The sequence below is a fragment of the Thunnus thynnus genome, chromosome 19 (genome assembly GCF_963924715.1).
Source record: "Thunnus thynnus chromosome 19, fThuThy2.1, whole genome shotgun sequence".
NCBI classification, from domain to species: domain Eukaryota; kingdom Metazoa; phylum Chordata; class Actinopteri; order Scombriformes; family Scombridae; genus Thunnus; species Thunnus thynnus.
In genome coordinates this window covers 11001695-11028124 of record NC_089535.1, presented here as the reverse complement: position 1 = coordinate 11028124, position 26430 = coordinate 11001695, and the positions used below count along the sequence as shown (strand labels likewise).

The 26430-nt window shown below is 39.7% G+C and overlaps 1 protein-coding gene across 1 annotated transcript in view; it reads left to right on the top strand.

Moving 5' to 3' along the window:
- The window catches only part of itga1 (integrin, alpha 1), a 55718-nt gene that overhangs the window by 26047 nt on the left and 3241 nt on the right, over positions 1-26430 (top strand). Inside the window, exons 3-28 of the mRNA XM_067573630.1 lie at positions 3724-3833; positions 6783-6871; positions 7949-8063; positions 9302-9429; positions 10178-10326; positions 11320-11470; positions 11960-12134; positions 12437-12510; positions 15539-15686; positions 16390-16535; positions 16849-16992; positions 17143-17394; positions 17490-17620; positions 18241-18416; positions 18527-18678; positions 20820-20930; positions 22393-22469; positions 23119-23245; positions 23452-23529; positions 23992-24068; positions 24223-24312; positions 25430-25535; positions 25656-25769; positions 25859-25957; positions 26052-26156; positions 26301-26396. Coding sequence (XP_067429731.1) covers positions 3724-3833; positions 6783-6871; positions 7949-8063; positions 9302-9429; positions 10178-10326; positions 11320-11470; positions 11960-12134; positions 12437-12510; positions 15539-15686; positions 16390-16535; positions 16849-16992; positions 17143-17394; positions 17490-17620; positions 18241-18416; positions 18527-18678; positions 20820-20930; positions 22393-22469; positions 23119-23245; positions 23452-23529; positions 23992-24068; positions 24223-24312; positions 25430-25535; positions 25656-25769; positions 25859-25957; positions 26052-26156; positions 26301-26396 — 3220 coding nt within the window. The remainder of the gene's footprint in view (positions 1-3723; positions 3834-6782; positions 6872-7948; positions 8064-9301; positions 9430-10177; positions 10327-11319; positions 11471-11959; positions 12135-12436; positions 12511-15538; positions 15687-16389; positions 16536-16848; positions 16993-17142; positions 17395-17489; positions 17621-18240; positions 18417-18526; positions 18679-20819; positions 20931-22392; positions 22470-23118; positions 23246-23451; positions 23530-23991; positions 24069-24222; positions 24313-25429; positions 25536-25655; positions 25770-25858; positions 25958-26051; positions 26157-26300; positions 26397-26430) is intronic.

The following is a 26430-nucleotide window of genomic DNA, read 5'->3' as shown; positions in this document are numbered from 1 at the left end:
CTACACCTCACTGTTGCATAATAATGCTGTGCTTGAAAGGAAGGTTTCTTATTCAGTTTCTTGTTTGGGGGTTTTATGGGTGTTTAAGCTTTGTCATTAAATGCTTAAGACAGATTTCTCTGTTCACAATCTACAGCTGAAGGTGGTTGACAAGATGTATGTGTTTGTTCACAAACTGGTATCACTGATCCTGTGGTCCTTATAATTCTTTGTTGTTGTTTAATTGCTTAGTTTAAGAGAGGCCTGGCCAAGAAAGATCCTGCACTTGAGAACGTTTATTATTACAAAGAAGTCATTTCAGTCTTCTCCACAACATCAACTAAAGCGAGAAAAACCAAACAAATTTACCTGTAAAACTAAGTGAGGGGGAGTGCACAGCTGCTGCTGTAATGAGGATCCTTGCCTTTACTACTCTAGCTGTTAACCATAAACTGCCCGCCAGAGTATCCACATACCCAGCCTGTAAATACACCGAAACCAAGCATCTGTGGCTCCTTGCTAAAACTGTCAGGGAACACATTGTGAAAACCTCGTTAAATGCTATTAGAGTGTGGTTAATGGCTCTGTCCCTCTCGCTCCGTTTCTCTGTTTCAGTTATTCCAGTTGTTATTTTTCTGTTTGCTTCTCTCCAACCTGTTGCAACACTACACGTCTCGACTCTTTCCCACATGTCTGTACCTGGTCCTGCTCTACAGTAATGATCTTATCAAGCTCATATGAGATCAGTTACAGTAATTCACTCACTGCTAATCAGTGAAGCCAGCCGTGAATGAACCTCCACAATGTTTCTTGAGAACACATTGGCACTGTAGTATCTCCAGATAGCACTATTTTGTTCCAGTTCAGCGATAAGTATTACTCAGAGTTCTGTGATAAGGGCCTTACTGAAGAAATTGAACTTGAGAAACAACTTGGGCAAAGAGCAAAGGGAATACAAGAGGGGTGAAAGAGAACAGATTGACGAAGAAAAAAGAGATAAAACACAGAATGATGGAGAGAGTTTTGGGGGAAATAAGGGGGAGGGTCAATAAAATTAGAGATGATATGTAATCCTCAGTGTGCCCATGTGGGAAAAAATTATGGAGAAAAATGATAGCTATCATGAAGTGATGTAACACGCGGGTTGCCATGACTGGGAGGTGACTGATTAGACACAGATGTCTCCTTTAGACCTCCACCCTTAAGCTCTTCAGTGCACCTCAGCAGTGTTGAAAGGTGGATCGACTCCACATAGAAAATGTGTTACATGTGGCAGAGACGATCTACGGTAACTTTGACTCACCCTAAGTTTTGTGTCTTCCCACGAGACTGTTGGAATAAATCTCGGAAAAATGCGACACTGCTGTTGCATCAACTAACTACTTTTCAGAACCAACAAACAAACAGATTATTTCTTTTTTGTATAGAGAAATTATGGGGAATCTAGAGAAATGTGCCAGTATCAAATAAGCAAAAGCTGTCAGTTGGGTAAGAAAAATTTACTTGATAAGATTCCTTGAAACTAGCATGAAATCAGGCCACTAAAAACACGTATTTGGCCTTAAAACTAGTAGTATTTTATATAAGAAATGAAACAAAGTTTTATGATTAATCTGATTCTTAAAATGAGCAAAACCATCTAGTTTTTCTCTCAGTATTGGGATAGTAGTTTGACAACCATGCAGACTTTTCTAATGAGCTCTAGCAGAAAAATAGTTTCTCTCTTCTCTCCATCTTCTAGGTTATTTAGCTTGGATTAGAAAAAAACAACTTCTCCAGCCATGTGAGGGGCTCTGTGAGGCTATAGGTACAGCATATGCTTTGAGCTAAATGCTTTGAGCTAAATGCTAAGCATGCGACCAGCATACCACCAGCATGCTAACATGCTCTCAATCAAGTACCCAGGAACGGCGCCGGGCTTTGAAGCCAATTTGACATAGTCTCCAAACCCTGGAATTACAACTTGTGGGTCCGACAGGGGCCCAAAAAGCATTTTTCCTGCACACAATCATGGGAAAAGGAGTGGCTGTAAAATAGTGGATACATTCTTACAGTGTGTGTCACAACTCCCACAAAATTCCCTCATTTCACTATCATAATTCGATCCATTCGGTCCGATTGATTTGTTTTATCTGTATTCAAGTTAGCTGGAGGACTAAACCAAAAGTTTTCTGTCTCAGCCAGCGGAAGTCTCTAATGAGCATGCTCCATGGGTGCATGGGGCCCATAGAGTGTGCGTATGTTTTCATCCAGGTGATGATGTCTAGCGGGTAGTTAACAATGTTCACCATCTTAGTTTAGCATGTTAGCATGCTAGAGCAAGTAAGTAAAACTGAGGCTGATGGGAATGTCTTTAGTTTAGAGGTATCTGTTCTTAAACTAAAGTATTGGACAAAAATCTGGCCTGATGATGCCGCTAGATGACATTATTATGATTCATCCTGAGGGGATCATGAATATCTGCACCAAATTTCATGGTAATCCATCCAACAGTTGTTGAGACATTTAACTCAAAACCACAAATGCCAACCTCAGATGAAAAGTCTGGTGATCAAAGTTAAAGTCAAACCTCTGGGCACTATGAACATCTGTACAAAATCTCTTGGCAATCCCTCAGATAGTTATTGAGATATTTCAGTCTGGGCCAAAGTTGGGGAACCGACCAACTAACCGACCGCTAAAAATCAGGACCAGGGACGCTGAAACAATTTTAATATCTGATGAAAATGGTGCTTGATATGGATATTTAGCTTGGATAAGAAAATTATTTCATCACCCCAAAATAACATATCATGACTTCCTTGAATTACCCTTTTTTTGCAGTGTATATGATGCAAGAAGGACAAAAAGAACACATATGAGAAACCACACACATGGCTTGGTTATCAGTCTTTAACAAACTGTAATCATTTATTTATACGTCATTTACAGATACATTAAAAGAATAATCAGCTATAATCAGCTGCTAAGTATTTGTCATAAATGGATCAATAACACTGTGGTGTTTCTCATGGGCAGTTGTTAGTGGACTGAGTTGAGAGTGTTGTTGTTTTTCCACTCTGTGTTTCACTTTAGGTGACCAGGCCCCATTAGAGTTGAGGAATGTTAATAAGCCACAGTGTTTAGGAGAACTAAACTCTATTTAGCATCTGTTTACTGACGGGGTGACATGATGTTCTGAAACTCACACATGGGTGTGTAACACAGATAGGCATGTAGTTGTGCGTACTGTACTGTACATATAGTGCATGTCCAATATGACACACATTCATAAAAAGCACACATGCATGCGTATAATGTATAATTATACTGTACTCATCTGCAAACATCTGCAACATATCATTCATTAGTATTTAATGAGGTGAAAATTAAGTGATAATTAAGTGCTTTTTTATTGTGAGCTCCTTCAGTGTTATTTCAATTGTGTCAGGTTGATTATATAATGATATGACAGCCACAGACACATAAGCCAATTATAATAAGCTGGTATACAGTTTTATTAGGCAATTTAAACCCTCTGTTTATGTTTAATTTAACTACATAAGATTATTAAGGAAAATCTAAACTGTTGCAAAGCTTAGAAAAACATCCAAAGCCACCATTTCCAATGTGCCAACCCTTAACTTCTGCAAAAATATTTGAACTGTGCTTGTTATCACAATTGTAAAATTGTGATGCTGTTGCGTGGTTGTTGGCAAGATTACTGCTAATCAGTTCCCCCCTTTTTTTTCTTGTTTTTTTCAGGGTTCTGATTGGATCGCCGCTATCGGGCCAACCAGCTAAACGGACAGGAGATGTCTACAAGTGTCCTGTGGGGAAAGGGGACAACACATGTATTAAACTGGAACTGCCTCGTAAGAACACTGTGTGTGTGCTGTTTGTGTATGCATGAGTGAGGACATATATGTATGTATATGTTTTCTTGTGTCCAGTGATTGTGTGTGAAGTCTGTGTGTGTATGTTCTGTGTTTTTGTGTAAATATGCTGCTGTGTGTTTAAGACTACTGGCTCTCGCTGAGAGGAAGTGAGGCCCATCGGAACAGGAAGACAGTAGATAAACAAGGTTTTAATGTTTCATCCTTCTATAATTATATCTTAATTAAACAGATAAACACAGTTTAGCTCCTGGTCAGCAGTCTGCAAAGCCTCTGTTGGTGTTTGTCTATGTCCACACAGGAGAACTGCACACTGACGCTCACTTCAGGGATTAAGGTTTAACTCAACACAGCTGTTCACACCTCACAATTAACCAATAACAGGAGTTACACTGCAGTTCTCCTGCTGTTGGTAAATGTAGTCTTTAAGTGCTGATAATTTACAGTAAAGGTAGGCATTAATACTCCCTCACTCACCAGTGGAGAATGATGTATTTGTTTTATCTTGGATGAGTTACAGGGCAAGCTTAAATCTCACAAACTCAAGTTTAGTCTGGAAAACATCCACTGGGAATTATTTGAGGCTGGCAGCCGGAGCCAGGCCACTTAGCAAACAACTGGGAGTGGTTAACATGATGACAACAACTACAACAGCGCTGTATTTAGAATTTTATAAGTGAAACAAGGCGTGACTCAGCAACTACATGAACTATTTCTTACCTTGAATTTTTTCTGAAACCAGTGTTGGTGGGAATTTAAAGTGATGTTTCCCGAGCAAGCCTGCGGAACATGAGGCAAAGCTCAACAACGACCCAGCAGGGAGGGCTTATGTTGATGTATCATTGAAGGAAAGGGCCTGTCAATCACCTGTTAGTGATCCCTGCAGAGTAATTTCACTCCACACCCATTGACGACACCCTCGTCTCGCATTGCCATTTGTCTCCACACTAAGTTTACACCATTGCAACATAGGAGAGAGATGCCAGACCATAATGAGCAAAGTTAAATTTGTGTGGTTGTTGTGTTGTAATTTTTAATCCCATTTCCACCCAAACAATAAAACTGAAAGGTGGTTTTGCCAGGACTATTACACTGTAATGAATGACTGGCAAGAGAGTCAAACACCCAAGATCATCTGCTAAACAGTACTGCAATAAGTTTACATTCTGTTTGGAAAAATTGTATCCAAATGACAAACAATGAACTAGCAAATTGCAAATTCAAGCTGCAGTCTTATAGGCTGGAAAACTACTTAAAGGTGCAGTGTGTAGAATTTAGCGGCATCTAGTGGAACGGACTTGGCAGAAATGAAATATAATATTCATAAGTATGATTTCATTAATGTATAATAAAATGAAAATATGAATCGTTGTATTTTTGTTACCTCAGTATGAGCCCTTTATATCTACATAGGGAGCGGGTCCTCTTCCACGGAGCCCACCATGTTGCACTGCCATGTTTCTGCAGTAGCCCAGAACGGACAAACCAAACACCGGCTCTAGAGAGGGCCTTTCATGTTTTTTGTGTTTTTCACGAGTTTCGCAGCCACCGTAGGTTCTCCTACACGCTTGGAAGGGGAGGGGAGGGGTATTCAGTTAGTTGCAATCTTCAACCTCACCACTAGATGCCACTAAATCTTACACACTGCTCCTTTAACAATGGCGGATGTCCTCTGTTACGCCAGTTTATATACCGATCTTGTAGTTAGCAAATATTAAATAAAAATATGTAACACAAAATAACAAACATGTTTATGCATGTAGTGTGTCTATGACTGAGGAGCATGATCTTGTTAAACTTTAATGCTACATGTATATTTTCTTTGTCTAGAAATGTCAGTCAATCCACTCTGACCTCGGTTATAGTGACGTAAAACCTCCCTGTAAAAGACAGACAATGCAGTTTATATCTACTGCTTAGTAAAACACTGGTATATTCTGGTAAAAGCCATGATACAAATTTGACCTGTGTATTCCTTTGATTCTCTAGAGGTCATTCCAGACCAAGAGGCATTGTGTGATAAGTCTGATTTGTTCTGATAGTTATCTGGAGTTCACAGTTCATCGAGGACAAAGCATGTGTTCTCCTCTGCAGCTCCACAAAGCTGCTTTCAGTCCCACGTGAATGTATCATGAGGTGTTAGATCTTGGTCCATGTCACTCATTTTATCAGATAGTTAAGAAAATCAAGAAAGAAGTGTAGAAACCAACTTATTTTTAGTTCAAAGTTTACTGCGGTGCATGAGAGATGACTGTTTACAGAACATTAAATACAATAGAAAGATCTTTTTATTCTGAGCACAGCAGGAAGTCATAAACATCCCCAAGGAAAAATCAGGGATTTGAGAGGAAGAATTGTGGCAACCACACCACATTACAAGGAGAGCACAAGCCAAAGTCCTAACTGACTTCTAATGAGAATCAGAAATGGTTAAATATCAAAATGCCGTCATGGGGATTGGTAAAGAGCTTGATTCATAATTAAAATGTCATGTGACTGAGTCATAGCCGGTATTTTCTGAAGTGTATGAGAATTTGTGGATCCCTCAGGAAAGAAAATGTACAGTGGAGCCAAAGCTTACCCAAATTGAAGCATTAGTTTGTATTAACATGCTAATTTTAGCCACATGTTGTGATTGACGGACAATTTTGAGTCCTCTGTTTCTTCTTCACAACAGCTGGGAGATTTGTTTTGTGCTCCTTTATTGTTGGAGGCTACACACTGAGGGACAGTGTGGTAAAGTAATGTAACATCCTATATTTAACCACATGTCAGTGCTCATTACATCTCAGGGTAGATGGAAGAAAGGAAGCAGGGAGAGCGTCTCTTCATATGGGAAAATGCAGAAATAGGAATTTGTCCAGCTGCTCTGCCTCTATGCTGCTCCCTGTTTGTCTCACTCTGTTTATTCATCCATATTTCTCTTAGAAAACACAACAGTTCCCAAATTACGTGAAGTCAAAGAGAACATGACCATGGGAACCACACTCGTGACCAATCCCAACGGAGGATTTCTGGTAAGGGGGAAGTTGCTCTTAATAGTATATGAAAGCATTCTACATTTTCCATACCGAAAAACAAAAGTAGGGCTGAACTTTGCATATTTTCTGTAAGAAACTGAGCAGCAAGTGTATGTTCACTAGACCCTTGCTCTCTATGGAAACAGTGGGCTTGACCCTCCCTGTTTCCTGGTGAGGCTTCATGTCCTGGGAATGTAACATTATATTGTGAATCCACTGTGCAAATGAATCAGCTGTGTAAATGCAGAAATGTATGTAGGAAATGGCAAAACCCGTAAGGTTTTATGGTCATGAACTCCAGTAAAACTTTATTTCTTCATGATTGTGAGATTTGCAGGGCATGAAAATGACAGAAACAATGGACCAGTGATTAATGGATATACTGTATATTTATGCAACTTCTTACTTGGTCCAAGAAAGAAAATATGATGTTGGACTATGAGGGCAGATCCTGCACAGCTGCATGTGTAATTGAAGCCTTTTGAAGCCTTAACTTAACACTTAATGTGGTTAACATAACTCTGAAAGTATAGCCTTCAACACTACGTCAGTGTGTATATATTATAATTCAACACACATCACAATGAATAATGAACAATATGCTCTCTAAACAACTTGTCAACACAATACAATTACCAACTAGATTGTTTACTAAATGTTATGCAATTCTATTTTTTCTTGTACAACTTCCGTCCTGATGTAAGAAAAGCATCAACGTGTTTTAGCAGGGAAATTTTGGGAAATGAGGCCAAAAGATTAATAGATGTTATTCAATTTTCCAGTTATTGTTGGTAATTGTAAAGCACTGCTTCCTTGCAGGCTTGATTTCCCTGTTTCCCTCTTCTCTTTTTCTCTCTAGCCTGAAGGGATCTATGGCGGTTTTTACTAGCCTCCCTGTAATCCTCAGTTTGAGTAGTTCTTTCCTCTTGGTTTCTCTATTCAGTAGCTCTGAACCTCCTCTCACCCATGACCTCATACTGGTGGAAAGCTAACCATTCATAGCCTGTGCATTTTACTTTCTCGAGCAATTAGAGTTTGTTTGTGTGTGTGTGTGTGTGTGTCCTGTTTCCACAGGCGTGTGGTCCTCAGTACGGCTACATGTGCGGGGAACAGCAGTACATCTCAGGCGTCTGCGCAAATGTGAGCTCTTCCTTCCAGATCCTGAACTCCATTGCTCCGTCCGTGCAAGGTACACAGCTTGACAAAGTACGACAGCAGGTCTGCATTGGACGTGACAGCATCTGCTAAAATTGCCTGTCTGGGCTAAGAGATTATAATCTACTGCTCTTTAGTAGTACCACCCAGGACCCAGACTCACCCTCCCTAAGCAAAGAGGGAGATTAGAGCATTCTTCTTAATGTAAACTTGTCTGCGACCCCATCCCTTTCTGGCCTGGCCCAGCCCAGCCCTTCTGCTGTGTTGTATGACCAAGTTAGGAGACAGTTTACCGGGCCTGCACTCTGCTTCCCTGGAAGGAAACAGACTAGAATGAAACAGATGAGAAAAGTCTACAGTCGTTTTCGCTTTCTGTACAATTTTATCTGCCAATCTTTTAACAGAAACAAACATATACACGCAGACTGATCACAGAGGGCTGAACAATTCCATTAAAATGAGTTTGTTATAACATACGATGTTTATTTTAACAATCCTGAATTAAAGTAAAAAGTGAGTTAGAGTTTTTTTCTGCTTTGACTACTTGCATATTGATGCCTTTTTGGACCTTTGCATGAAGTTTGAAGGAATATTTGGACATATATTAGATCTTTCTGGTTAGTAAAAGGGAACTACAGCTGGCATCATTATCCTTTATATTATTAAAAATTTGACTTGGAACTAGTTTGTCTGCTCGAGGCACAAGTAAACAGGAAGAGGAGTGGATGTATTATATAATATAATTTCTTTCTTCCTAGTTAAAGCAGTGATTTTAAAGGATATTTGATTTTCAGGTCTATCCCAATACAACACTTACATGCCCATATGCACATTGTAAGCATTATGTCACTGTAATTGTTCCCTCCATTCATATTGGCTGCAAAGAGATCCCTTCTTAAAGCAATTGTATAAAGGACAGAATCCACAGTCCTTATTTCATGCAAAAATCTACTCTGAAGTTCAGCTGTTGTAGTGGTTTGACAAATCAAGTGGCTATCTTCTAAAGTTAGTGTTTTGAGTAAGAAATTCCATCATTTGATTTCACAGACAGTGTGAATTGTGTGTGAGTATTATAAAGACCTGAAAATTTGAACATATCCTTTAATGTGTGGTTCAGTTGGACTAGCCATCCATCTTTGGAAAAGATATAAACGATATATATATAAAGGCATGTGTCTCACACATTGTACAGTAAGTGAGGAAAAACTTAGTATGGCTCCTTAAACACCAAACCTACCCTCTAATTTACTGCAATTTCTGACTTTTTTCCAGAGTGTGGAAAGGAGCTAGACATCGTGATAGTTCTGGATGGATCGAACAGTATCTACCCCTGGTCCAGCATTATTGATTTCCTGGACCGCTTCATTCACAACATTCAGATTGGACCTAAACTATCACAGGTCAGTTGCATGAATGAATGAACAGATTTTTCAGAAAGAAATTATAATGTTATTTCCTGTGGGAAATTACTCAATTTGTCTCCTTGTCTCTTGAGCCACAGAATTAAACATATGGGTTTATGCAGTGTTAAACATCAGACAATAATGGATAAATTGATGGGTTACATAACATTAGAATGACAACGAAAAAGGATGAATGAAGGAATATATTCCTTGCTGCCAACTCACTTTTTCATATTATATTTGATGACTTAGGCACGCTCCATTATGGAATTTTCCACATGGTGCCAACAGTAAGAATAACTGTAAGATGTCTGTCATAAAGCAGACTTTATGAACTGAAGACTTTTTAGTCTTTAAAGTTATTTTAGCCTTTGCCTTAGTAAGTTATATATTGAGTATATTTCTGTCCACTTGACTTGGATCACTCTGCGAATGGGTGGTTAGTTTTTATTATGGTTACATTGATCTGGCCTGGAGCTTGTGGAGTTTTCCAGAGGGAAACACTGGAAAGTCTTCTCACTGTGGAGCCCAGTGGTTGTAAGTCACATCTTCCATGGCTGCTGAAGTCCTCTGCCTTCTGTATAAAGAACATTGTGTCATATCAACCCCACCAGACCCAACCACATCCTCTGCAGACTGTCTAGGAGGGGACAGCAGAGAAGAGAAGAACATAGAAAGAGAGAGAAGGAAAAATAAATTAAACGAAGGATAACGTTTACAAGAAAAATGTGTGTGTGTCTTCCAGGTGGGCATAGTGTCCTATGGCGAGACCGTGACTCACCGTGTCAATCTGAGCCAGTTTGACAACAAGGCTGCTCTGTTGGAATTCGTCAAAGATCTTCCTCAGCAGACCGGCTTCAAGACCATGACGTTCCTGGGCATTGATACTGCCAGGTATTCAACATTAATCCCTCCCCCTCTTTTGGGAAAGCCTGGCAATACCTGACCACAATTTTTTATTAGATCATTGTGATTTGGCATGGTTCAATAGGTGTTCGAATCAGATGATGTAATTTTAGTTGGATGATGGACTCAGAAAGGCTACTTAACACATCCATCACACCCAGCACAGTAGATGTTTTCTAAACTTAAATCTTGTACGGAAAACTGAGCTTAAGAGTGGTAGATTGCATTTGGGCTGCACAATAAATATTAAAATAAATGTAAATCAAACGAGAATTGTATGCAAGTATAACAGGGTCTTAGCACCAGAACACAATTTGGGTCTGAGGTCTCAGTGACCCAAGACAATCAGGAGGCCAAGAACATTGCATAATAGGGCTTTTACAGGTAGGCTTGGACCATGAGGATCTTTGAGTCTGCATGCACCAAAACTTTTCTTCATAAATGTTTTTTTTATCTCATTCAGGTGCCCCAAAAGTCCCAGATTTGGTGCTTGTAAATTGGTTTTGGTAATTTGATTAACAGCAAATCTGCACCACTAATGTACAAGATCAACTATGGTTGGTTCTGCATCATTACCTAATAATGTGGCTGTATGACTTTACTTTATATTGCTCTCACATGGTGCTTATTCCAAATTTAACTTGTGTTTCATCAACTGTCTAACACACTGAACTCTTGGGGCCAAGTCGTGGACATTTTTTTACCCTGGATCCCCAAACAGGTTAATGTCAATATATTTATATGGTGTCATTTAATATTTGTTTGCCTGATTTTTTTTAGTGTTTAGTTACAGGATATTTCAGTTTATTGTTGTGATCTACTTGATAGAGGCACATGCTATCACTGTGCTATTCCAGGATTACACCAACATCTAGGTTATATACTCTCATGAGAGTGAACTAGCCAACACAAATTTAAGGCTCAATTCCTGCAGATGTTCCAGTGTTTTATGAAATAATCTAGAAATTTTCTGCCCATCAGGAAGGAGGCCTACATGCCAGAGCGTGGTGCACGACCTGGTGCGAAGAAAGTCATGGTGATTGTGACTGATGGAGAGTCTCATGACTCCCACAACAATGTGTCGGTCATCAAGGCCTGCGAAAATGATGACATTGAGAGGTTTGGCATTGCTGTGAGTACTACCATTGTGTTGTCTTCACAGATCATGCTAATATCCATGTATTTTCTCATCTTAACGAGGAAGTTTTGTGTTTCCCATAACACTAAATCCAGAAAAGCTTATTTATTATATGAATAGGGTGGCTGGGGTATGCAGATTATACAACTTATAGTGACATAAAGCTGTCAAACTGACTGTTGTGACTGTACAGTTTATGAAAATATTAACTCATTTTAGTCACCTAGCCATTAAATCAAAACAATTGTAGATATCAAATTAGATATGATGAGTTAATTAGATGTGCTGGTGAACCTGTTTTGTTACCATTGGACAGAGCCAGGCTCACTGTTTCCCCCTGTCTCAAATCTTAATGCTAAGCTAAGCTAACCAGCGGCTGGCTGTAGCCTCATATCTCAACATGTAACTCTTAGCAAGAAAGTGAATACAATTTTTTCTAAAACTGTCAGACTATACCTTTGAGACAGTTTACTGTGTTTCCAGGTCTTGGGAGACTACAACCGTCAGAACAAAAGCAAAAAAGAAGTGCAGATGTTCATCAAGGAGATCGAGTCCATCTCCAGTAAGCCCTTACGAGACCACTTCTTCAACGTCTCTGATGAGGTGGCGTTGTTGACCATCGTGGATGCCCTAAAAGGAAAGATTTTTGCCTTGGAAGGTATACAAACAAACACATGTGCAACACATATGCTCACATGTTCACCTACTATAGTCCTCATACACAATGCAGATATAAAGAGATTACTATTTTCATTTTCATTTTTAGTTTTCCTTGAGAAATTATTTGTATCTTGTATCAAATTTTCTTTAGATGGACTAACCACTTGAGTCTTTTTGGACAGTGGTGGAAAGTAACTAAATACTTTTACTAAACACTAATGTGACAATCATATAACTCTGTAACACAGTTTCATTATATACTGTATTTATTGTTGCTAAAATGAACTTTTCCTTCCTCAGCTACAACTGGCAATTCCACCTCCTCCTTTGAGATGGAAATGTCCCAAGCTGGGTTTAGTGCACATACTTCTAAAGTAAGTCTTTTTTTAAATACTATTTATTTGTTAGTCATGAACCCTTAAAATAGTTATGTGTATTCTCAGTTCTCCTAAAATAATGAACTTGCTGTTTTCTAAAGACAGTCTAAATCCAATCATTCATTTCAGATGAACACAAACACCATATTTGGGATGTGAAAGTCACTGAAAAAGTCTGTAGGTGTTTCATTTACAAGGAACTGCTCATTTATTGTGGTTGCAGGTAAGTGTATGCGTGGATGTTTTCTCAGGAAATGAACTCATGCAGAAACATAACCATAGTGTTATCTCTGGTGCATCTTCTACCCCTTTGGTGATTCACCTCGGTCAGTTGGAGTTTCCAGACATAAACCAGCTCTGTTCTGTCTGCTCACACTGCCTCAGACTTCACACTGATGGCATTTTGTCTGGTTGCGTGAGAGTGTGCAAGACAGACGGAAGGACAGAGATCGAAAGTCAAACATGAGGCATGTGAGGGACACTGAATCAGACGGTTGTTGACTAGGGTAGAAACAACTTGCTTGCTTTTGCCCCTTCACATGCTTCTTCTGCTCATTCACTAGGTATTTCCTATGTCTATTTAAAAAGAGACAGGCTCCCTTCTTACGCCTCTCTTCCCGCTCTTGACTCACGTTTATCGCATTCTCAATCACTGTGTACACTGTCTCTGTGTCTGCAGTGGCTCATCCAATTTAACACAACCAAAATGAGTTTTTTCACTATTCGACACACCCATGAGTCCTCGCTTTAACGACCAGTAGCAGGAAAGAGCCACTTGACGTAGTTTGTTGTGATTAATGACCCATGTTATGTCCTGTGTGACCCTTCCCCTTCCTATGAAATAAATGTTTCCTGGTAACAAAAAAAAATATTGGTTATACTTTGGACTGCAATTAATAATTATTTACATTAATTTAATTTATCTGTGAATTGTTTTTTTTAGTTGGTTAGTCAACAAAATATATTATAATAAAAAAAATGCCCCCAAAAAACATTACAACAACTAATTTTTAGGCCCAAGAACAGTCCAAAATTCAAACTCATTCAATTTACAGCGACATAAAACACAGGAAAGCATAAAAAGCCTCACATTTTATAAACTGGAACTGGAGAATGTGCGTCATTTTTTCCTCTTCTTTCCATAATAAGTTATTTTGCAGGTTTAGATTTTAGACTATTGAAAGTTCCACTATATGTGGCCGAGACAAACTCATTCAAGCCTACTTCAAACTATTTTATTTAATTTTAATTGGTGACAAATTAACATAGCTGAATGTCTTGCACCATTTCTGAGGAATTTACACAATAGGTAGGTAGGAAAAGGCACCCCCCTGGGATAGGCTGACATTAGCTTTGAAATTGTTTGGATTGTAAATTGTATTGAATTTTTCAAAGGTAAAAATTAGTGCTGTTCATAGAATAACAGGTAATGGTTCAGGTTCAGTGACTGAGGTTAATATACTGCTGTACATGTGATAGAAGTATGATTTCAGTCTAAAATTAGGTTGACTGTTTTATAATTAGGGGTCTAATTGGCTAAATTATTAGGGCCAGGACTCTGAAACTGCCCTATAAAACCGGGCGAGTGCCCTCGACTGACAGAGTGGGCCTCCTCCAGAGATGACCTGTTAGTAGGCCATCTTTGAGTACTTTCAAACCTCCAACACCTATTTGCACCAATACACTTCATTGTGACCTAGGCCGTCAGGACATACTTGACTAAATGGGCCCGTTGGTAGTGGTTCAAAGACAGCTGGTGATTATAGAAGCCAGGCTGAATTTGGTTCCCTAAGCAAGGCTAGGATGGTCATGCGTCTGGAGTTTTTAGGAACTACGTTCGATACCTAGGTCAGAGGTAGAGGACAGCCGCCTGTAGGTGCCTTATCCACACCGGCACGGGGTATCGGTTATCTGTAGGCAGAAACCATTATAAGACACAAAACATATGTTTAACAATTAAATATAATGCATTTTTATAGATTAAACCAGGGGTTCTCAACATTTTGTAACTTAAAAAAAACTCAAAGGACCACCTTCCTAAATATATGAGAAAAAACATGACATGACAAAAAAAGGAGGAAAAATAAACTGGGCTGTAAATGTGTTATGCCACTGTCAGCTGTAATGACCAATATAAATATTCTGCTTAACCTCAGTGAGACAGGGAATTGCTTCAGGGAAATAATGAGATCAGGACATGGGATGAGTGAGAGGTTGACATGCAGAGTAGCATTCCAAGCTGCTTACTGTTTGTTCTTTGCCTTTTGATTTTATGACAGTCACAATGGAAATCCCTGACTCACATAAATAGGTGGTGGTGAAAGGCAACAGAGATTTGATTGCACGTTTTGACATAGAGGGATATTGACTGGCAGCCAGCATCCAGAATGAAGCGAGGTCAACTTGTGTGAGCTGAAGCTTCAGGCTGCTGTCTGCTGATAGTTCCATCAGTTTATTTTCCAACGCGGTGGACAGAGTCATGTCTTCTGAAGCCTGATCCACAGAGAAAGACAGCTAGCTAACAGCGGCAAAACACGTTTGTCTCTACCTGATGATGTGTCGTGATTGGCACGGTGATATTCAAACATAACTGGTCGTTGAAATTATGCATTTTAATTTTTATTTATGTGAATCCTGAATGAATTACCATGAATAACCAAAAAAAAAAGTTTGGCAGTACCACTGCCTGAATGGCCCACTAGATGGCGCTCTGAGGCTCACCTGTGGGCTGTGACCCTCTGGTTGAGAATGGCTGGATTAAACAACATAACAGCATGTAAATTAGTATTATCTCCATTTATCACCACAACATTGAAAGGAGGCTTTCTGTATAATGAGTACTTAAAGTATATTTTGCTGATAATACTTCTGTACTTTTATTTAAGTAAAATTTTGGATGCAGAACTTTAGTTGTAACTGAATTTTTTTCTGAATTTCTGGACTACAGAAATATGATAAATTCTTTTACACACCACTCATCAACAAAAATTGTCTCTTAATGGTCCTGACATCTGCTCTCCCATAGGAAGGTGTGTTACTGGGAGCAGTAGGAGCGTATGAGTGGAACGGGACAGTGGTAATGCATACTGCTGGTGGAGAAGTTATTCCGGGAAAGTCCGATTTCTATGACCCAGAATCTGAGGCTGGGTATGAAGCATTGGCTGGGTACCTCGGTGAGTTGGGACAGACGCTTGTTAGTAAACTGGATAAATACTGAGTGTTTAAGGTGGAGCAGTATTTACAGATACATGGAAATCTATTTGAGCTTGTGAGTTATTTTTTCCATCACAGAGAGAGTGTAAGAGGCCAAATTTTTCAAGAGATTAAGTGAAATTTTACAGCTGCAGAATAAATAAAGAGTTTCTATTGCATGGAGGAGTAAAATATGTAATTTGGCTACCTTTCACAGCAGATGCTTCTCTCTGTGTGTCACATAAATAGTCTCTCCATCCTGTTTCCTTTTATGGCCTGTAGAGCAACCATAACATCTTAATATCAAGTTATTTAATCAACATGTCATTAGATAGAGCACTGGTGGGTCCAGGCTCGTGTACTGTAAACTCAGCTGTTGGCACATGCTCATACCTAATGGGCTGTCTGCAGACTGTGCAATGACGTAGCCTTTGTGTTTTTGTCTGTGAGTGTGAGTGTATGCACATTTTCCTGCCAGTGTCCGGTAGTGTTCCCACTCACAGTGAGATGTAAACAGTCAGCTAAAGAAGCATTTAAAAATATCCCACAAAGAGAGCCAGGGTGTGTTTTTTTTTTCCTAATGACATCATTACTGTGTACGTGGATGCACGCACTCCTGATGATGCCTGTTTATGTGTCTAATGAATGTAATACAGTATGTGCTTGTGTTTGTTTTCTCGGCAGGTTATGATGTTCAGTCAGCATCATCCCCCAATGGAGTGCTGTACATCACAGGCGCGCCACGGTACAACCACACAGGCCGTGTTGTTATCTACCATCTGGATAAAAATAACAAAGTTGTTGTCTCACAGATACTGAAAGGAGAACAGGTGAGCCTTTTTCAGTGTGGCATTTTTGCAGAGAAGGCATCTTTTGTCAATCTGAAAGCTGTTGTACTCGCTAATTAATACACGTAAATGAATACACTCCAGATACGACAGTGTTTTTGTGAGCATTCAACAACTACAGCTTCCATGAGTCTTTAGTATGGTGTAGATTTTAGAAAACCTTTGTGTATGCAGGACCTAGGAGTCTCTTTGTTCTTTAGTGAATAAAATCAGTAAATACAGGTCAGAAGCAGATGAGTGAGTTCAGTGATTAAAGGGTCAACAGTGACAGGTGATTTCTGAACCTTCTGTGCAGATCGGTTCTTACTTCGGCAGCGTCCTGCAGACTCTCGACGTGGACGGGGATTCCTACACGGATCTCCTCTTGGTCGGAGCTCCAATGTACATGGGCTCAGAAAGAAACGAGCAGGGACAAGTCTACGTTTACAAACTCGACAAGGTACAGAAGATTGAAAATATGGCTGTGTGTGTGTCTTCTGATGAAAGAGCTTGTGTCAGATTTTTACAGAAATTCACACAGAGAAGATTGAGACGATGCGGTTTCTTGTAGTGTTCAGGATCTTTTTTTTTTTCTTTGCTCCATCATCAGGACGGCCAGTTTCAGCATGAGTTCACTTTAAAACCTATCAATCAGTCCTGCTGCACTGCCCACTCAGACAGCTGCACTAATAAAAATGAACCATGTGGTGCCCGGTTTGGTACAGCCATTGCTGCAATATCAGATCTCAACCTGGACGGCTATAATGATGTGGCAGTCGGTGCGCCGTTTGAGAACGATCACAGAGGCGCCGTTTACATCTATCATGGAGATAAGACGTCACTGAAAGAGAAATATGTGCAGGTGAGAACAGACTGAGTGCCACTCAAAGAGCTACTTGATCTGTAACTATTTATTCAGATTAAGGTGCCCTAATCGGTTCTGATTTGTCTCCTTAGCGTATCCCAGCAGGTGGGGACGGCGAAAAGGTGAAATTCTTTGGTCAGTCCATACATGGAGTCATGGATCTGAACGGAGATGGAATCACTGATGTTACTATAGGAGGTCTAGGAGGGGCTTCGCTGTTCTGGTGAGACATGGCCCATCCTCAGATATAAACATACACTCCTAAATCTATACATTTCACTTGAATTATTACCAGCAGCAGCGCCTGTCTCCGTTTTGCATTGTTTTATCTGGGTTTGGACAGCTGTTCATTTCCCACTGGGTGTGTAGGCTTGAGACCAACAACTTCCTAATGATCTCTCTGTTAAAACCCCTGGCTAAATACTTCGCTGTTGGAGACCAGCCTACAGACTTCAACCCGCTAGGTTTTGAAAGATCAGCCCACGCCATGATTTAACTTCCCAAGCAGACCCTCTCCCACAGTTTCTACTGGCAGAGGCTCAGCTAAGCTGTGTGAAAACTCCATCTCCCAAGTGGCTTAGAGTTTAAATAAGATTTGGCAGCAGGCGGCTGTTCTCTTCCTGGACCGTTGGCTCGTGTTTTAGAAAGCTCAACGGTTGGATAGAGGGAGTTGAGGCCAAGTTTTATGCTCAAGATGCATCCGTTCCTTGTTCCTTCCTTTGAGAAAATAGATACATGCACACGTTTGCACACACACACACACACACACGTGCACACATATTGCACCATTGACAACTATATTTATACTTTCTAAATGTTGTTATGTTTGTTTGATTTTACCAGGTCCAGAGATGTTGCACAGCTCCGCGCCAACATGACTTTTGACCCTGTTAAAATAAACTTGCAGCAGTCTCAGTACCAGTGTGAACGTGGTGGACGCAAATCTGTGTGTGTGAGCACGACGTTGTGTTTCACCTACAGCATTAAATCTGACAAGCAGGACTTAGACTCTGTCACAGGTGAGCCACACAATGTTATACAGTACGATGAAGTTGATCATTGTCACTGTCAGAGTTGTCATGTGATGCTGTCACAGCTTGACTTGGTACTTTTCTGTTTTGTCCTGCAGAGATACGCTATGATTTGATTCTGGATGCTCTGCGCGCAAAAGCCAGGGCTTTGTTTTACGACTCGGACAATAAAAGTGACCGCAAGATTACCAATAGCTTCAAAATCAGAGACAGAGACACAAAGTGTTTGTCGGAGACCTTCATGATGTCGGCAAGTATTCTTATCTTTATGATGTTGACATGGGGTCAGTTATGATTTCTCACCTTATATTTTCTTATATTATTCAGCTCATTATCCACAAGACGCAGTATTTGAGATTAACTGGATGCCTTAAACTTTCGATAAGGTTCATTTATAATTGTTATATTCTAGTTTTGTTTGAGGGCCGTTAGCCGGAGAGGAGACAGAACAAAGCTGTGAGAAAGTCTATGCAGAGCAGGAAGGCCTTTTTTCTAACATGAAACAGACCTGTTTTGATCAAAGCATGCCGAGTACAGCCCCGTGCTGCTCTGAGTGATAAATTATCTGGAGACACTTAAAGAACTGGAGAGATGAGGAGAGAAAGAGAAAAATGAAAGAGTGAATAAGAGAAAGAGAGTGAATGTGAATGTGACAAAGTGACATTCCAGGTCAAGGAAAATTCAAGTGGTCTAACAAGCACGTCACAGACTGTTCATCATACTGTAGTTGAAACCTTTGTACTATGCAACTATACCACCTACTGTATATCTCCATCAATGTGACATTTACTGTACAGCTATGTGTATGGAGTTTCTCGTTCCAGCCATTCACTGCAGCAGTGGATTTCTCTGATTAGCTTCCCTCTGGCGTGAGACAGAGGAACTAATCAGTTGAGACAGCTGTTGTTGTTGTGTGTGCCGAGCATGAATACCTGCTCTGTTCAAGTATGCCAGTTTGTGCAGAAACTTACCACATAGTCCGGAGTAGAGGTCTGTAGGGGTCAGAAAATTTGTACCGGACACAAAAAGCACCCGTGACCATTCAAGATGTACCAGTCCATCAAGACTGACATACACACACACACACACACACACACACAGACACAAACCTGAACGGATGAGAGCAACTCTACGAACCAGAAGTTAATGTTTCACGAATGAATCAAGGTCCAGAAGAAGTATTTACTACTCAGTGTGTGCTAAGGCAGTCCCTCCCGTTTGTTTTACGTCCACATAGAGTGCTTGCCTCTGTTACCATATCCAGCTCCAAACCAGTGAGGAAAACCTCAGATTAAAAATAAATTGGCACAAAACTGCTACATTCAAAACTTCCATTGCCTGTTCCACGTCTGTATTGAAGGAGTCTCCCGTTTCTGTCTTGGAACAATAGCACTAATAGCAGTTACAGCATTTATTTAATGTGCATAAAGAACACACAAACATGTGTAAAGTGAACTTTAATGACATTTACTGGGGCTAGTTAAATGACTGCTTACTGGCCATTATAATAATTTAATTGGAGGATGAGAGCATTATTTACAATGCGGTCATTCTTTAACATGTTTTAAAGCTTCTGCAACCAATATTTTTATATTAACAATGGATCAAATGACTACATGTAATGTGAAAGGAGTTGCTCATAGCAATGAACCCACAGGGAAATATTAACGGACTCCACATTTCCCCTGAGCTTTACTGAGATTTATAGCATCTTTCAACTCATTGTTCATATTTTCTCAGTCTGCGACTTTAGAGTTTCGGTCTACTCTCACTGCTCTAATCAGCATGGTTTTCAGACACAGCAGGCAGCTGTTTTCAGTGAAAAAGCTCTAAAAACCCACTGTACATTACCTGCTCAACACCAAACAGCAAACAAAGTTGCTCCGTATTTGCTGGATGTGTAAATAAGCAAGCGTTTTTGCTAACAGGTTAACCATATATCCACTTTTTAAGGTGATGACAGTCAGTGTTTTGTTTACAGCTCGTGTCCACTGCCTCCAGGCGGCCAAAAAAATCAGTCATGGCAGGTTTAAGTAACAGGCACAATCTGTCCGTACTCAAATCAGTGATTTACTAAAGATGCAGCACGTGTTCCTCATGTTATGCTCTTTCTCAGAGTCCTTTGACATGTAATCCAAATTTGGCACCAACCCAAGAAAGACCCATAGCAATTTAGGCTGGACTAAGTGAACATGAACCCACACCATCCTGTGTAGAGGTCCAATCAGCCAAATAGTGAAAACACCTGTGTCGGTGTGAAGGATCTTTAAAGTTGATTTTTCCTTATAATGTTCTTTCTCATCCTCTTTATCCCCCTCTAACTTTTATTTTCTTCCCTCCTTCTCCTCATCCTCCTCTTGTCATGCTCCACCTCCCTCTTCTCCTCGAAAGGCCCGGCTGGACTTCAGAGACCCTCTCATGGTGTCTTTGCAGTTTAGGTTAGCTGATGAAGACAAAGGCCCGGTCCTTGATGAAAGCCTTCCCAAGTCCATCAATAAGACTGTAAGCTGCTTTATATTACTTTATAATGGTCTCTATCAGTACTTAAACTATTAACTGCCACATAACAGTAAGAGGAAGATTTAGAGTCACAGACGGGAAGGATTTGAACCTCATCTAAAACATCCTCCATCTGTCTGTATTTATAATCGGAGAGTGAGAACTGGGGTTTTCTTGTTTGGCTCCAAACTTGCTTCTGTTACAGGACATTAACATCTGCAACAGCTGACTGCCATCCTTCAGCATTTCCTCAAGACTGCATTAGTGTTTCAACACCAATAGTCAGGACTGTCTTCCCACACTCCCACATGAATAGTTGTTCTAACAAGTAGGATTTCCAAATAATTGTTGTAATGAGTGATATGCACAGATAAAGAGTGGGAAAGCATTTCCCTCTTTACATGAGAATTCAGTTTCAACAGAGAAATAATTAGATCCTGGGTGTGTGAAATGCAGAGTAGTAGCAACAGCACCTCCCCTCACTTGTAAACACATGTGGTGTGTTTGTAAGACTTGGCACATCCTGACTCTTTCGGTATCAGAATCTGTCATAGCAGCGATGCACACAAGTGAGGAAGCGTTATTAGGACCTCTCCTGTTATTGTTATTGAAAGGAAAAGAAGGGACACACGCACACAGAAAGGGGAAGTCATCAAACGGAAGCCGCCGTTTTTCTTTTGACACTGTGCTGGATATGATATTCTAGTTTCTCGGCCATTCTTGGGAGAGCAGAGGCTGTTGATCTCGACAGTCACTCCCAGTGGGAGAGCATTGAGAATGGAAACAAATAAGACTGTGACCTGCAAACCTTGTGGGGGAAAAGGCAACGGAAATTAAGGTCATCTGAATGCACCCTTTCGTCAGGAGTGCAAACAAATACAAAACAGCAGCCTATTTTGATTCTTTTTTCTTTGGAGGAGATTCAGAAGCCTTACCTCACTGTTGTTCCAGTATTTTAAAGATCATGGATTTAAAGATCCACACATTTTTTAAGACATGTATAATAAATAAACAATAATAAATAATAGTTAGTTAAAGTTCAATTATCTTATTAAAAGTTCTTAAAACTACATCTTCACCCTCTCCCTCATTGTAAAAATCCAAAATCTATGAAAAAGATGTCTCCTACCTCACTGAAAAGTCCATTCTCATTGTGTGTGCACTGGAGGCTTCAAGTTTCCACATCACGCTTGTGGACATTGCATACTGGACTATGATTGGCTGGAAGTTGTGATGTCACGCTCGTTTGTAGACGCCTTAAACTCAGATTTAAGGTGAGCAACAAGGAAACTTTCCCCCTTCAGCAGATGAATGTGAAAACAGCCTCCTAGTGTCAAACTCTGCACATGCATCACTCAGCACAGTGAAGCTCAAACATCCAAGTGAAGTAACAATAAGTGATAGACGTTTGTGAGTGGAGGGGGGCATTAAGGTTTCACTTCTTGACTTCTTGATTATCTCGTAGATTCCCTTGGTGGACTGTGGGAGTGACGAGAAGTGCATTGCTGACCTCTCTCTTGAAGCAGTGCCTAGTGTAAAACAGTAAGTGGAATTAGCATTAAAGTATAGGTTCACATATTTCAAATGTGTCTTAAAACAATACTAGCATGCCTCACGTGTACATTTCAAGAGTTATTGGTTGCTGCAGTTGTTGCTCCCTTTCAAAGCAGATCCCTTCCTAATGAGATGAGGAACAAATCCACAGTCCTCACTTCACAGTTTATGAGGCTTCAGCAGCCTGTGTTGGACAAATCAAATGTCTATCTTGCAAAGTTAGTCTTTTTTGCCTCTCACAAGACTGTGACTTTGAACGATGCCCACTTAATTAGACTAACTCAGCCTTAATGGCTTAATGTCTGAACTTCAGAGTGCATTTTTGCTGTGGACGGTGGATTTTGTCTCCGATCACTGACATGGAAAGTGCATTAAGAGGAATGATTACAGCAACCTCTTGAAATGTATATATAGGCATTGATTTTAAGACAGTGTTGAAAAAATGTGAATCTATTTTCTTACATAAAGACAACTAATTTTTCACATTGGAGTTGGATTATCATGTACTGTATATCTTGATTATATTGTCACTCTCAGCACACAGTAGTAATAGACTTTCCAGTGCATGACTACACCCTTGTGGCAGAAAATGTGCATCACAACCAAGTGTGCTGACAGTTTTCATTTTCTTCTCCAGAATGGTGATCAAAAAAAACAAAGACAAGATTGATGTGACCATCAGAGTTAAAAACAGCAAAGACAATGCATACAACACCAAGGTTATCCTCAGCTTCACGCCGAACATCAACTATGTTAAAGCAGAGGTGAGATTTCCAATGCTTCTCTCTCTGTATCATTTCAGTGTAAATTAACTGGTGGTGGAGCCAGATTGTTACTGTACATGCTGCATAACTGCAACGTCACTGGCTGTCATCTGTACAATAAAGGCATAATATGCAAAAAACAAAAAAAAAATCTTAAAAAATAATGATTTGAGGTAATGATGCATGTTTTTTTTTTCTCTTATCAGCCGGAGATGGACTGCACTCTGAATCACACCAAAGTGGAGTGTGCTGTTGGATATCCCTTCCTGGCAAGCAATGTAGAGGTACTAGTTCAGCTTCATTCATCAGTTCTATGCCTGTACAATCTAGAGCTGCAATGATTAGTCAATCAGCCGATCAACAGAAAATTAATCACCAACCGTTTTGATAATCAATTCATTGTTTTGGGTAAATTTTTTCAAGAAAAATATCTTAATGCACAAAATTCCAACTTCTTAAATGTGAATATTTTCTGATTTATTTAGTGTTCTGCAATAGTAAACTAAATATTTTTGGGTTGTGGACTATTGTTCAGGACAAAAGAAGACATTTGAGGATGTCACTTTGGGCTATGGGAAACATTTTTTACCATTTTCGGACATTTTATAGATCAAACGACTTCTAATATAAAATAATTGCCTGATTTATCGATAATAATAATTAGTTGCAGCTCTAGCACAATATAGAATGTATTATTTATCTTCACTGCTAAGTAGTAAAAATGTGATGCAATCTAATCTCCACAGGAAAATTTCAAAGTAAAATTTGAACTGAATCCCAAACACATTCAGCGGGAAATTCAAATCAATGTGACTGCAACAAGGTGAGTGAATCAGCACAATATGTTTTATCCATCCACACTTTAAAATGATTCTGTATGGTTTTGTGATCAGTCAAGTATGAATGAGAGTTTTTTCCATTGATATTACATTTTCACGCATTTGAATCAAACAAATATGTTTTTAAATCTCCTACAGTGACAGTGAAGAGTTAACCTCTACCCTGCATGATAACTCAGTGCAAATCACCATCCCTGTGAAGTATGAGCCTGAACTCATATTCTCAGCGTGAGTAGAAGAAGTCGGTTCATTTGTTTGTCCTTACTGATCATCTGTTCTGCTCCTTTACTAAATGACAAGATAAGAGTGGATATTGATCATTTTTGATAACAGGAAAAGCTCACGTGTGTATAATAATGTTAAGGATGAATTCTATTAAAGTAAAAGGAATGCAGCCATTATTAATGTTATTAGTTACAACCGTTCACTATGAGAAATGTCTATTATTAAATGTTTGTTGTGCTCCCTTGTGTTGGAAAAAAGACATTTTGTTACCAATATATAATGAGGCATTGGTGTATATCCTGCACTAAATTTGCCTTCGTAGTTAATAATGACACTTCCCAGGGATGGTTTGACCCTTGACCTCCTTAAAGAAGGCTTCCAGTCCCCAAACCACTTATTAAAGTGGCATATTATCAATATTTTTATGTTAACAACAGATCACATGGCTACTTGTCTGTGAAAAGTGTAACTTGAGCCCACAGAGATTTATAATAATAATTAAGTTTCCCTTGGATCTACAGAGCATTTCAGCATCTTTCAGCTTGTTTTCTTTTTCCAGCCCGCAACTTTGCTCTATTGGTTCACTCTCACTGCTCTCATAGTGTCGTTTTCATCCACAGAGGGCAGCTGTTTTAAGCGAAAAAGCTCTAAAAAACTCTCTGTACACTACCTGCTCAGTACCAAATAAGCGACTAGCTGGTGAACATAGTGAAGCATCTAGCAGTTAAAGAGCCAGATATCGCCCTCAGAAGTTGGTAGAGACCAAAACCTGCTAAAAGCAAAGTTACATTCATCAGGTGGCCAAACACATGGATGGGGAAATAAGCAACTGTTACTTACAAGTTCGCTATATTAACTTAAAAGGAGATAACACTGTATGTCAGTGTTGTGTTTACAGCTTTTTCCACTGCCCCCAAGTGGCCGAAAAATCGATTAATGCAGGTTTTATTTAAGTCATTTAGAAAGGCTCATATACCTGTATTAAGAGTGCCGTATTGTTCAGTGGTTTAGTTTCATAGTACCAAATTTTGATATGTGATTTAAGAATATCTCAGTATCTGAAGCTCTTATCTGAAAGTGAAAAGTCTAATATGACCTTTTAAAAATATGCATCTTCCAGGAAGACACACAACGTGGATCACATTGTAGTTAAGGAGGGTGAGAAGTATTCCAGCATATTCAATGACACCAGTATGATAGGAGAGAACATCACCATCACCTACAAGGTAACATCTGCAGGCACAGATTATATCTGATTTGTAAATATAAATGGTACAGTATATTAGGAAAAACATACTCTGCCTGTTTTCTATCTCACTGTGCCTCTCCTTCCCACATCTCTCCAGGTGAAATCAGATGATTCGGTGACTCCGCCCCTTGACCTTAAGGTGACATATCCTCAACACTCTCCTCTTAAGAACGACTTACTGTACCTGACACACATCACCACCAGCCCAAAGGTATGAATGAACACAAACACACATGTGTACATATAAGTTCCTGCAAACTGACAGACCCACCTTCATATCTGCCTCTCCTCTCTCTGCAGGTGAAATGTGATGCAACGCATTTGATCAACCCTTATAAACTCAACCCGGAAACTATGAAACCCAATCCAAAAAAAGAATCGCTCAGCGTCTACCTGCTGGTGGGTGATCAGGCTTGTTTGTGGGTTTATTTTCTAAAGACAGCTGACCTGTATTTGCTCTCGTTATACCATATGTGTTTGATTTGCTCTACAGAACTGTAAAACCTCCGACTGTGCATCATTTACATGCTCCATACCCGAGGCTAATATCAATGAGGTCAACGTTACATTCAGAGTGTGGAAACCTACGTTCATTAAGGTAGGTTTAAGGTGACACGTGGAGGATTATTTTTGGCTTGCCTTGCCTCCTGTCCAGTGCTTTTGCATGGATGGGAATAAAAAAGAACTGAAAGGCAGAGTGACTCACAAGAAACCAAACATTTAAAGGACGTTTATTTTACAGGCCGAGTTTTCCAGTGTGCACATGGTGGTGAATGCTAGTCTGATGATCAAAAACACAGACCTGTTTGTACTGAACAGCGATAACAGCTACAGAGAAGTAAGTCATAAAGTTTTGGTATTGTACACATGTG